Source organism: Periplaneta americana, chromosome 3 (assembly GCF_040183065.1).
Source record: "Periplaneta americana isolate PAMFEO1 chromosome 3, P.americana_PAMFEO1_priV1, whole genome shotgun sequence".
Classification (NCBI taxonomy): domain Eukaryota; kingdom Metazoa; phylum Arthropoda; class Insecta; order Blattodea; family Blattidae; genus Periplaneta; species Periplaneta americana.
Genome location: NC_091119.1, coordinates 114,699,485 through 114,713,663, shown reverse-complemented (window position 1 = coordinate 114,713,663; position 14,179 = coordinate 114,699,485). Strand labels below are relative to the sequence as shown.

The window sequence follows — 14,179 nt, the reverse complement described above, 5'->3', positions numbered from 1 at the left end:
AGCATCGAAGCCATCGCCTCATCTGCAAGCACTGTCATGCGTAATATGCAGAATTAAGTTTTCGCGGCAAGTTGAACATTTTAAGTTATTGCATTTACTACCATAACAAAAAGTAGAAGTCATGCACATGTGAATAATGAACACCGTGAAGTAAAGTTACTTTTTAAACACCATTCCTAAAAGTAGATTTTTAATCCTTGGCAAGCATCTTAAAAATTGACTATTATAAGGTTGTGTGCGAAAAGTATTTTTAACATTAACGCTGGCTTTAAACTCTTTGTGCCGATTGTCAATTTGTTTTCCACCAGATATCGCACGATAGCAATCATAACCGAAAAATAAGAGGTACAATCAATGCCAGCCCTGCTTTAAAAAAGAATAGTTTTTTGGTTAAGAAACATACAAAAATTGAATAAATTACTTCAACAATTATTTTATTGACAGCTCTATGAAACAATTCAGAATTAAATGTAATTATAAGACATTAAGGGGCGCACGAGTTTGAACGGGAAACCTCTCGATTTGCAGTCGAATTCTCTACCACTGAGCTATACAACAATCTGCTTTTGATGTGATAAAGTTTCACTATTACAATGGAGGGGACTATATCAATGGAAAAGACGGGGAAAATGTCTCTATAGTCTACTAGCAAGGACGAGCGGCCGTCAAAAAATATTGTGCGGCGTCGTTTCGCAGACACTCCTACTCACAAAATAAAATGCCATTTTAACACTTGTATCGTGAATAACTATTATCGCAAACTTCATGGCCTGGTATGTTACCCTATATTACGCCTGTATCACTTGTCACCATAGAAATAGAATGTTAAGCGCATTAGGCCTACAATTAATGTTAAAATTCGAACAATGAGTTACTATAACCTATTACAGATTCTGTTGTTTTTGGACATCGTACGATATGTTTCTATCATGATATTATAAGTAGATTAAATTTATTTAAAATGTGTTTTTTTTTGTTACAGTACTATAACTTGTATGGCGTGGACTTTTTGTACTCAAACTGATAATCTTTGCATTCGTACGAAAAAGTTCCACTTTACAAACACGTTACATACATAATTATTAAGATTCCTCCATACTACAGCTCAAACTTGTATACTAGGCCTACATAAATCTTTTAAAGGAAATTCCTTAATAAAATTCTCGAATATGGAGAGGAAGTCAAGCCACCAAGAAACTATGTTGGAACATCTAAGTGGTGAAAAATACTATTTTTATATAAATTTATGTTCACTGCTTGTAAATATGTGCTTTAAGGAAAGTAATTAATTTGAAAGAGAAAAAAAAAAGTTCATAAATTTACTCTTAATCTACGGTATCGGTAATGTCTTTAATTGCAGTTTTTAAGTTTCTATAACTTATCTTGGTGAAAAGTGTTTCATATGAAGATATATACAATTGAAGGGCATGATTACATTATCTTTCTAACAGTGTCAGTCATATTTATATGGTTATTTTAGTTATCAGACACAGTGGTCATGATTAAAAAAAGCTCTTTACGTGATTGCACAGTTGTTGTTAGTATGCAAACTGCTACACAAGCAACCTACACAAAATCCAGCCTCCACCAAATCTTCCTGTTGCTGTAAACTCTAAAAATGACACAAAGAAACGCACAGACGATTTTCACTACTAGAAAGATGAATAAGTCTGAAACAATGGAACATAAATTAGCACACGCAAGCGACTGCACACCTGGCTGGTAATAGAGACACCACGCTGCTCAAGGAGGTTAGAACACGGCAGTGAACAAGATGGCAGCTACCCCAAAGATTATTATTAAACATGATCATGTATGATGTAAAATACTGTCTGTCTTTAGTTTTTAACCGAGTAGAGTAGTTTGTTTTCCATTTAATAGACATCACTGTATTTAGTATTTATTTAGTATTTATTTATTTATTTAACCTGGTAGAGATAAGGCTATCAGGTCTTCTCTGCCCCTCTACTGTCTCATGTCGTACTTAATTATGCATTATGAAAGTTTCAAATGCTGAATAAGATTACTTTTTTGAGTGTAATACTTTAATGACAGTGCAAGACGTTTAATCAGAGTGCAAGGTGATTCAAGATGAACATTTAAACAGCTGTATCTTCACATCCACTGAAAACTGAATAGGCCTATATTTTTATATGACGTTTTTTATTCATAATAGTCCATACTACAACCCACTAAAATATATATTTTTCCTTCTGAGTCATCAGGTGGGTTGTAGACTTGTGAAGTTCCGATGAGAGAGAGGGAGGGAGGGAGAGAGGGAGGGAGGGAGAGAGGGAGGGGAGGGGGAAGAGAGCGGGAGAGGGGCAGTGGGGGGAGGTGCAGGTCGAGGTGGAAGGGGAAGGGGAGGGGAAATGCGAGGGGGAGGGGAGCGGGAGGGGATGGGAGAGAGGATGGGGAAAGAGAGGGTAGAGGGGAATATAGGGGCAGAGGAGAAGTGGGGAAGAGGAGATGATGGGAGGGGAGGTAGGGGAAGTTAGGGGGAGGGAGAGAGAGTGTGATGTGAAGCAAAAATCGATTTCGTGCCCTTTTAATATAAAACTCAATCACTCTGCTGAAGAATAATTCTTCAGCAGAGTGATAATAATAATAATAATAATAATAATAATAATAATAATAATAATAATAATAATAATTATTATTATATCGAATCAAAGTACTTTACACAGTTAATAAATAATAAAAATTTGGTTTACGATTTATAGATTTTTAAAAATAAATGAATGATTGAGTGAATAAAAAATAAATAAATAACAAAGAGATGAAATAATTAAAAAAAGAAATGTAAACAAACTAAGAAAGGAACAAAAAGTGAACACTACTGACAAAAGAAAAAAAAACAGAGAAAGAAAATTATAATGAAAATAAAATTATGAATGAATGCACGAACAAAAGAAAGAAAGGAAAAAGAGAGGAACGATAAAAGTGCAGAAAGAAAGAAATAACAAAAAGAACGAATAAAGAAAGAAGAAACGACACAGCAACAGCGACACTTTACCTCAGTAAAAGTATTTCCTTTAGCAAAAAACTTTTGATTAGATAGGTTTATACTTTAAACAGACAGTGTTTACAGCCAGTATTCACTTATACACGTATAAACAACAACTTAATTTTTAGAAAATCAAAATACAGACTGAATAAAAATTTTGACATACCATGTCCTTAGTAATTTAAGAAATGGAGATGAAGTACAGATATCGGTTTAAAATATTAACCGCCTTGAACAGCGTGGTGTTTGGAAGACAGATCTTGTTCTCAAGGGTACAGGGAGGTTATGCTTCCATGCTATCCTTGTACCCTTGTAGTGATGGTTATAGATGCAAGCTGGCGAAGACCTGGAATCAATGCACCGTCACCACACTCTGCTCCTTCAACCAACAAAGTTACGAACTGTACCTATGGCTACTCGCTATCATATTAATTCAGTCTACCATTATATTCGTATCTGAAAGCCATATAGCATGCTAAATACATACTATTGTTAATTTTTGAAACTAAAACATAAAATTTAATTCTGACGTTAAAACTTCGTTAAAATTTAGTAAGACGCTCAAAACAATGAGCCACAAGTGTGAGATTCTGACCTCCATTCCTGCCACTTTTTTTTTTCAAAATAAAAAGTATTATATTAGAATAGCCTATGATACGAATTCATTTATTTATAAATCATCATCACATACCATTAAGAACTGATATTACTGGTCTTTTGCGTCCTTGTTCTTGTGGTAATTTTGAAACAAAACTCAACAGAAATAGGGGAACACCCAGCCCTGAAGTCAACAAGGCGCAAATCCACCACTTAGGAAAACACAAGAAAGGTATGGGTATATTCAGGCCATATAGAAGAGAGACAAATTTCCAGTTCCCTACCGGGAATCAAACCCGGGTTTATTGGTTTAAAGCCAGAAGCGCTGCTACTGAAGTCAATGGTGAGAATTTATGAGTTATTTGATTATAAAGTCATTCATTTATGTCTAGTGTTGGTAGGCAGATTTGTATCGATGGAATGACATATCTTTAAAAAAATCTGAAAGGAAAGTTTTATCAGAAATTTATACTGTGCGCTCTGGCAATTTAATACTGACCCTTTCAGTCACAATGCTTTTATCATAACACCATCTATTTTCGAGCTACTCTCCGATCAGCTCAGGTCAATGTAAGCTCTATAAACACGAAAAGTAAATATAACCAACCGGATTCTTTGAAAGCAGTTAAAAATAACAGATAGAACATAATGAAACATCAGACACGTTTCGAGATTTTATAAAAATATTTAACTGTTTGACGAAATAGCAGAGTATGGTGACAGCAGCGGGGTTAGAACACACATCCACTCACAACTTTGCGCGTCGCCTCATCCGTGTCCCGCTCGTACATCAGGGTGCCCCCCATCAGGCGCCGGATCTGCAGCCAACACAGCACCGCAGATTTTATCAATATTCTGTAACATTCTCTGACTTCCAATGGCTGAAAATCATTGCTAAGAAGATTCATGTTGGAAAAAAATTAGTTCATACACAAACACGGAAAACCATAGGGTGTGTTCTTATACGGTGAAAGTTTTGTAACTTAAAATATTAATATTTAGGTGGATGTAACATTTAAAACGGTACATAGTTAATACTAAAATTCAGATATCGAGAAAATGTTAAAACTAATTGTAAACACAATCACTATTGCTTCAAAATCAAATAGAACTGATTATATGGAATGTTTTTATGTAAACGTTCAACTTGTTTCCTAAAAAAATCAAGAAGAAATATTATTATATGACGTGGTATACTTATTCGTGAGTGACATCAGAAGACTTGTATTATTTAATATTTTTATTATATTAAATTTTTTTATGTTTGTTTCGTGAAACATCCAACGTTTCGGAGCAACGTATTGGCTCCATCATAAGGCGAGGCAAGGAAACGATAAAATTCTTATGGATCCGTTATCAAGAACTACTTACCAGGCCAACAGATATGTTCTTATTTACTTGCCTTTAGCGATGATGAAGTCCATACGTGGCTCTGAAACGCTGGAAACGACTACATCTTTGGCACGATGCAAGAAAGTAACACAATTATTAGAAGGATTGATTTTTAATGCCCAAAATGTGTAAGCTAGAATGAGACGCTGAACAATCTAAATCAATTCATAACAAAGACTCCTCGTTAAGTCCATGAAACGCGGCGTTTGGAGACTTATTGTTTCTCAGTTTTACTATGTTATTTTCTGCTTTACTCGTAGGAGTCTCTAGAGTCTCACAAGGTTTTATTCGAAATATATGTAGTGATCAGTTCCTCTCTGAAGAGCAGTTCACAGTAGTTGCCTGGTAATTCTCAGGGTATCTTTACATGTCCTAAGTGTTTGACAAAGAATATACAGGGTGTCCACATAAAAGCTTTACAACTTCAGATGTAAATAACAAATTTCTATCTGGATGCGGTTTTCTGCATGTTAATCAGAAAATGTCAAATTTTTATGGGAATTTTGTTCGATTGTTGAAATAAGTTTTTGGTTGCAGGTGTAAATTTTGTTGAAATCTGAAATTTTCCAGTAAAGGAGATGTGGATACCTTAGGAGATGGCACAATATATATCCTGGTTTATCGAGACACGATCAGTAAGTCCTAGTAAGTCCATTCGCAGTGCCGCTAGGGAATTGAACTTTCCACGTTCGACTGTCCACAAAGTCCTTTATAAGAATCTGAGGCTGTAGACGTACAAAGTCCAGCTAGTGCAAGCTCTTCAACCAGATAATCGACCACGCCGCACAGCACTTGCTGTCGACATGCTGGCTAGAATTGACTCTGAGAAAGGATTCCTTCGGGGACAAATGCACTTTGTATACGTCCAATGTGCTCCACATTCGTGCTTTGCCCCAGAACACTCCTAGTCTGTATACATTTTCGGTGCCACTCCCGGATTGTTGGCCGTTATGGCTGTTCTCTTCCATATTGGATCCGGACGTAATGGTGCACCTATGTATCTGATGGTGTCTCGATAAACCAGGATACACTGAGGTGTCCACATCTCCTTCACTATCAGATTTCAGATTTCACTAAAATTCACACTTGCAACCAAAAAATTCATTTCAACAATTCAACAAAATTCTCACAAAAACTTTTACAGTTTCTTATTAACATACAGAAAACCGCATCCAGATATCGTGTCTCAATAATTTGTTATTTAAATCTGAATCTGTGGACACCTTGTATAATTTTATTTTCCTCTAGAAGGCGACTATGCTAAGTATTTTTTAATTTTCATCATTTGTCCAAGCGTCCTCATCTAAGAGGAACGCGCCGAAGCCGTCGTTTTTTTTACCGCCGTACTCGAGGAGAACTACGTAGCACCACACTATGATCATTAATGGAGCAGTGGTAGAATATCGGTAAGAGGAAGTGAAGTAGCCTACTCCGCGAAAATCTAACACCAAACACCACTTTGCTCACTACAAATTCTACTTGAACCCGCCGGGATTCGAGCCCGGCTACCACCATGGAAAACCGACACACTAATTTCTAATTTCGCTGTTCCACTGAAGAGACGTGGAATAATTTTCCACAGGAAAAGATTGAAATACGAATGTTAAGTATGAAGACGTCGGTGACAATATTACAATGAGAAAGGAGAGATGAGTCTAAAACATACGCAAGTTCGTATGTTTGTAAATGGTCTTAAGGTTGAATGCAATATATAAGCCTATGTGAGCTCTAAGGTTGTTGACCACTATCTCATTCCGGAATGCGTTGTACTACTAAATGTAACTTAACGAATTTTGAAGAAAAAATCGAAAGGTACATAATCTTTTAGAACATAAAGCGGCGGGTAAAGCCTACATATAAACGAAAACGACTGTTACATAAGACATTGGATGGAATAAATCAAAACAAGCGAAAAATAAATCAATAAGTTTTAAGCTAGTGCTATGAATTTTAGTGAGCAGAAATCCAGTTAAAACTTTCGTTACATGCAAATTCCTAATCTTCAGTTTCAGACTATCTTAAAATAAAAAAAGAACTTTCACGTCATTTTAATAACTAAAACAAAAGATACTAACTAATCCAGCGGATTGTCACTTTAAGTGTAGTAGTACAGCACTTAAATATCTCAGATGTAGCCACTAAAATGATGCGAAAGTTTACTTTTATTCTCATGATTGTATTATAATGCAAAACTAAGCAGTTTAAGCTTTCCCTAGTTTTCATACACGCCTTCTCTCTCAGTCATCGAAAGTCGAAATCGAAACCTAACAAGTTCCGTTCTTCATATGTCGAAGCTCTAATCAGAACTATTGTCAGTTTTTAGTTCATGCTGCTACGGTCAAAGCACCAACATGTAACAGATATGAAGTAATGATAAAAAAGAGAAAATAAAAGTGAAAAGTTACGCGTGGTCTTGTAGCTGTGGTTCAGATTTATGTGAACTCAAAGCCTGTTGGCCACTTGTCTCACTCTGCGTTCTATTGAATTTACAATAACAAAACATACTTAATTCTAATTTAGAGAACATTACAATCTGGAGCACGACCTCCAAGCAAACACGCACTTTGACAACAGATCATCTGATCATATAATAAATGTAAAAAAAAAAACATTTTCTGTAGAAGTAGCTACTGAAAAAACGACGCCACCACTTGCGGATGGTGATTACTCACCACTAGGAACTCGTTCTTGTCCACACGCTCATTGCCGTCGGTGTCGAACATGTTGAAGGCGATGCGGAATCCGGTCTGCGGCTCTAGAAAAAAAAACACCACAAAGCTTGGTTCACAATATCAAACTATACAGCTATGCGGAATTCTATCAAATGAAGGTAGTAGCAGGCCTATATTAAAAATCGTCCAACACAGCATGTTTATGACATTATGGCCTGAAATGTATCTTGCTTAGGCATCCACCTGATTGTACGGATATTACGCCTTAAAGTATCACTTAATAATATTGTAAGATCCACTAAATATTCTGCGGCAAAATTATGTTTTTTTTTGTGTCAAAACGAATTTAAAGTCGAGAACAATCTATGTATCTACGTCAAGACACTTAAATGGCAAGGAGTTTTCAGACTTTGACATAAAGCTGTCCATGACTGAAAACAGGTTCTGGTAAATAAATGGTTAAATGTACAGTCTTGAGCTATTGATACCACACTATCAATGTCATCAATCTCTCGGAATTTATAACAATCCATCAAGATTAAGAACAAATGGATGTGAGGTAGACCTCGCTTCTGAAATTGAACTGTGTACAGAAATGCTTTCACTTTACCAAAAATAAGTTTAATATTAATTAATCGCAGCAATTCATTTACTTTGTAATATATGAATGTATGTGCATTGGACCACAGTAGGCTACTAGATAAGGGGGGAAATGTGTTAGGAATATTCTCGCCGAAGTTAGAACGGACAGTATACATATTAATGCAAAACATCCATCCAAAGATGACCTCCACCTATGAAAGAAACCGGAGCCAGTCTTGGAGAAACAAGCACGACATCACTGCTGGTTGGGTTGCAGCAACGCAGGATTCAACAACCTGAGCTATTGTGTTGTGAATGTTTAGCCTATAACGTCAGTAATAACAGGATTGCTTGGATATAAAACTGTCTTAATAAAATAAATAACGCAAAGAAATAGCTTTCAATTTAATTTAATGGGAATCAGTAATTATAATCGAACCATGAAGATAGTTTTGTTGCATACCCATAGTATTACTGTAATGTGTGTTAACTACAAAATTTTACTAACTAGAATTGTTTTTCGAGACAAAATATGAATCATTATGAAATTTGGATATTAATTAACAGTGTTTTACAGCTCTTGTGGATTTACTTTAAATATTTATATATTTCCACCAATCTTGGGTGAGTTTTTAAGATTTATAAGTGATACTTTCAAGACGCTATAGATATTAACTACTTTTAAAATGACTGTGATGATAATAATAATAATAATGATGATGACAATGTTGGACCCTAATATTGATGATAATGATAATAATAATAATAATAATAATAATGACTATGATGATAATAATAATCATGATAATGATGAACCCTAATACTGATGATGATGATGATAATAATAATAATAATAATAATAATAATAATACTAATAAAGACAATGATAATAATATTGAAAAACATTGTATACAAAGCTCCAAAATTAGTAAAATAAAAAATTTAAATATACAAGCCACGAAAGACAGGTACAAATATCTGTCAAAATACCGAATAAAACAATTCAAACTTAACCACGCAGATACTGAAGTGCGTGTCCAAAAACCATGCATTGTTGACATTTCAATAAGCACACGAAATATAAATTGCTATTTAACTGCTTATAATTTAAGTTGTCAAAAATAACATTCGTTTGTTTAATCTTGCCATCTCATGACCTTTAATAAATTATCTATTGTGTTACTTTTATGATGTAAGTTACCAAATTGTTGTAATGGGCTTCGTTATCAATATGGAAACTTTCAAAACAATAATTACAGTACTATATTCTGGCAAACATATCTTTACGCAAGTGCTCATTTAGAAGTCAAAAAATGTTTTTGAAAAGGTTGAAACATGCACAAACTGTACATTGTGTTCACACGAAGTTCATACGATTGTAATGTTACATTAAAGTAAAAGAAGCAGGAATAAAAAATAAACATGTTTTGGTACGTAGGCCTACATCATATGTTCAAGTTTTAATACAAGTTCTCATCTTTTACAAATGTTCAATGTATGCACTGTGTGAACCCCTGCAGATGTCATCTCTGTATTCCAGTTAATGTTCATGTATGCACTGTGTGAACCCCTGCAGATGTCATCTCTGTATACCAGTTAATGTTCAATGTATGCATTGTGTGAATCCCTGCAGATGTCATCTCTGTATTCCAGTTAATGTTCAATGTAGGCTATGCATTGTGTGAACCCATACAGATGTCATCTCTGTATTCCAGTTAATGTTCAATGTACGCATTGTATCAACTCCTGCAGATGACATCTCTGTATTAGAGTTCAGTCCACATATTTTCAGGCATGATGAGTGTAACTGTAGCTGCAACAGTTTGTCTGAACGAGCTCTGCAAAATAGGAGGCATTGGTGGGATATAATCAACATCTTATTTATCTCCAGAAGAAGTCAAGAGATGTCAGGTCAGGAGAACGAGGTGACCAAGTGATAGGGTCCTTTATCTCAATAGATTTATGTGGAAATACTCGAAGTCCCGAACATCACAAAAAAAAAGTGCGGAGGCGCTCCATCTTTGAGAAATCATATTTTCAGGATCCTCTTCATTCAAAATCGGCAGAAAATGCTCGAAGATGGTAGATACATTAGACCAATTAGACCTGCCTACAGTTTGGCAAAAGAGAAAGGCCCGAACACAGTGATTTTGGGTAGTACACAGAAGACATTCAAATTGCAACTCTTTCGTATATGTTCAAATACTGCATGTGGATTTTCACTCCCACAAATTCTGAAATGGTGTCGGTTAGATGCCCTGAGAGATGAAAATTAATTTCGTTTGCGAGGAGTTCGCCATTTTGGGAAATATAAAAGTATCTCACAGTAAAATGTGTACGGTGCTTCTTTGTTTTGGAATGTTATTTGTTACGCCGCTTTTGAATTGAAGCGGATTCTAAGGATTTTGTGTATCGTTGAATGTGGCATATTTAACTTTCGGGTAGCCTGTTGATTTACGTGGACTATTAACAAATAATGCTATCGAACTTCATGTGTACGGTGCTTCTTTGTTTTGGAATGTTATTTGTTACGCCGCTTTTGAATTGAAGCGGATTCTAAGGATTTTGTGTATCGTTGAATGTGGCATATTTAACTTTCGGGTAGCCTGTTGATTTACGTGGACTATTAACAAATAATGCTATCGAACTTCATTCACTTCGACTTCACTGACGCAAGGATTATGCTAGTTTTTTCCTTTAAAAATGCAACTATATTCATTCAACGACTTATAGCAAATATACAGGGTGTTTAAAAAATACGGGGCATAATTTCAGGTATGTATTTCCCAACATGTAGGCAATCAAAATAGTTCATTACAACATGTGTCCGGAAATGCTTCATTTCCGAGTTATGGCCTTCACAACACTGAAATTCACCGGAACGTTTTTCTTTCCGCAGGTCGTTGTCATTACAGAAGATGTTCAAAATGTCCACCTCCTGCTTGAATACAGACCTCACATCGATGTCTCATTGACCTGCGAACACGATCCCAAACTCCAGGAGTATTGCGTATGTCCTCAGAACATGCCACAATTCGATTCCGAAGGGATTCCAAATCAGGTACCGTAGACGAATAAACCAATGATTTTAAATGGCCCCACAAGTAGAAATCGAGAGGGCTCAGATCAGGTGAGCGTGGAGGCCAAGCAATTGGGCCACCTCTACCTATCCATCGATCAGGAAACCTTCGATCCAAGTACCGGCGAGCCGTACGACTGAAGTGTGCAGGAGCGCCATCATGCAAGAAGTGAATGTGTTGACGATTGATCAGTGGAGTGTCTTCTAAAACATGAGGTATGATGTTTTCCAGGAAGTTTGTGTACGCCTGCCCCGTAAGTCTGTTTACAAGTACATGGGGTCCAACTAATCGATCATCGATGATACTGGCCCACATGTTGAGGGAGAACCGCACCTGGTGATGAGATGGAACAGTTGCACGTGGGTTTTCATACGCCCATACATGCTGATTGTGGAAATTTGTTATGCCATCTCGTGTGAACTGTGCTTCATCTGTAAATAATACTAAGGCAGGAAAGTTCGGATTTACACCACTCTGCTGCAAGAACCACTGACAGAACCTAACTCGTGCAGGGTAATCTGCTGGTGACAGGGCCTGTACACGTTGCAAATGATAAGGATACAATTGATACTCTTTCAACAGTCTCCAGACAGTCGTATGAGGAACATTGACTTGCAACGCTACCCTTCGTGTGCTGATAGAAGGAGTCATGTTCACAGCCTCCAGAATCTCCTCCTGTACTTCTGGAGTTGTAGATCTTGGTCGTCCCCTTCCCAAACCAGGAGAGTTAAATTTTCCATACTCGCACAGACGGTAATGGAGACGTACAAATGTCTTCCGATCTGAACATTCTCGCTGTGGGTACCTCTCCTGGTACAAACAACGAGCCAGCGCAGCATTGCCGTCCGCCTTACCGTATATGAAGTGCATCTCTGCCAGCTCTTGATTTGAATATATGTCGCACAGTCTAACGCCTACACAACACTGAATGTAACCTTCGCCTCGGAATGAACTGTCAGAGTGCCCTCTTAATGTCTCCTTTGACGGCAACGACCTGCGGAAAGAAAAACGTTCCGGTGAATTTCAATGTTGTGAAGGCCATAACTCGGAAATAAAGCATTTCCGGACACATGTTGTAATGAACTATTTTGATTGTCTACATGTGGGAAATACATACCTGAAATTATGCCCCGTATTTTTGAAACACCCTGTATATCAATCACAGTCTAGTATATACAGTCACGAAGCTTGAGTTGTAAGGAGGTAGGAATAATAGACTGTGCCGGTACTATTTCGCATTGTATGTAATGAGGCAATATTAGCGATCCTAGTGGTTAGCAACTATCTATGGATGCATATTTACTACGTACTGAGCTTCGTGACTGTATATACTAGACTGTGGATCAATACTTACGTTGGTTCGTTGGAGCTTTCTCACAGAACTACCTACGAAATATTTTTTGTATTTTCTTGCAGATTTTTATTCGTGAAACCAAAGTACGCATACGATGTTCTCGACTTGAGCCGCAGGTTTGTTCCCTGGGATGTTAGAACCAATATGTAAACTAATGTATTAAAAACTTGAATATATATCAATCAAAATACACCGTGTCCCGCTTAGTGGGATCGAGAAATAAATACTAACCATTTAAAATCAGATGAAGATATTGTTTTGATTTACATCTGACAAGATGCAGAAACTGTCCAAGTTTATGCACCAAGGTTTAAAAACAGTTGCATGTTAATGCGCATGCGCACAAACATTTACTCGTATCGTGGAAACAAGCCTGGCGCCATTCAGTTGAACATTCCGTCATTGGATCTTTCTTCTTCATCGAGGCGACAATCACAGGGAACGTGTATCTGGACATGCTGCAGAACTTCTTCTGTTGATCAACTTCTTCAGAATCGGGTTTTCGGCAACATGGGGTCCGCCCCATTACTATGACGTCCACTGACCTTCCTCTGGGGTTTTGTGACAACTGTTATGTACCAGCGTGATACAATTGACGCTTTGGAAAAACTGAAACAACGTATTATAAATGCAGCTGCGCTAATCACTTCACAAATGGTATGGAACATTTGGCAGAAGGTTGAGTATCTTTTAGATGTCTTCAGGGTAGCTCGAGGCGCACACATCGAGTTGCACTGATCATTCTCCGAAACTCGGAGAGTTTTTACATCAAGTTATACAAAAAGTTATGTTATAAAACCATTATTTATACTTTAATTTAGCACTTATTTCTCGATGTGTCTAAGCGGGACACGGTGTACATTCATATTTCGTTCCTGCTTTATATTTTTATGGGAATATTACAATAAAATCGCATATACAGGTCTTTAAGTGTGTATTAACTCGTTCAAAATCGTACTCGCGTGTTTAATGGAACTGCATACACACCTGAAAAACTCTTTGGTTATTTTTAACGTTCTAGTCCTTTTAACAAGTGGGTAATGATAAGACAAACAGTCAATTTCCAGCACCGAGCTCTTTGCAGTTCGCTAGTCCCGCGGTTAACACGTGCTGGCAGAGCACTAAATATGTCCAGAGTGATTGTTTTCGAGTGGCCGTTAAATTAATGGCTGTGGAGGCGCTGACCTTGCTGCAGGGCGCTGTACTTACTCGTGAGGATGGAAAGCAGGAACAGGTACTCCGTGTAGGAGATGATGCCTGCAACAGAGAACACACACTTCAGCACTGCTATTTTACAACATTCAAGTTGCGGCAACTTACTACAGTGCTCAAAGAAATTGTTGCATATTATTTTATTGGAAACTTATGAAATATGCGGTATATTTTCTTGAGCAAAATATTGTTGAATATTAGTTCATTGCAAACTTATGAAGAACTATGCAATACTTTTTTGAACACAAAAATAAATTTACATATTTCTTTATAAGTATACAAA

General features: G+C 36.7%; 1 protein-coding gene across 5 annotated transcripts in view; it reads right to left on the bottom strand.

The window, feature by feature from the left end:
* The window catches only part of LOC138696396 (calcium uptake protein 3, mitochondrial-like), a 1,041,982-nt gene that overhangs the window by 29,588 nt on the left and 998,215 nt on the right, over nt 1-14,179 (bottom strand). For 4 of the 5 annotated variants that reach the window (XM_069821301.1, XM_069821303.1, XM_069821302.1 and 1 more), the window contains 3 exons: nt 13,894-13,941; nt 7,669-7,751; nt 4,357-4,422 (listed from right to left, as the gene is read on the bottom strand). In XM_069821301.1, the coding sequence (XP_069677402.1) occupies nt 4,357-4,422; nt 7,669-7,751; nt 13,894-13,941 (197 nt within the window). The remainder of the gene's footprint in view (nt 1-4,356; nt 4,423-7,668; nt 7,752-13,893; nt 13,942-14,179) is intronic. The other variant, XM_069821305.1, reaches the window with a different exon arrangement.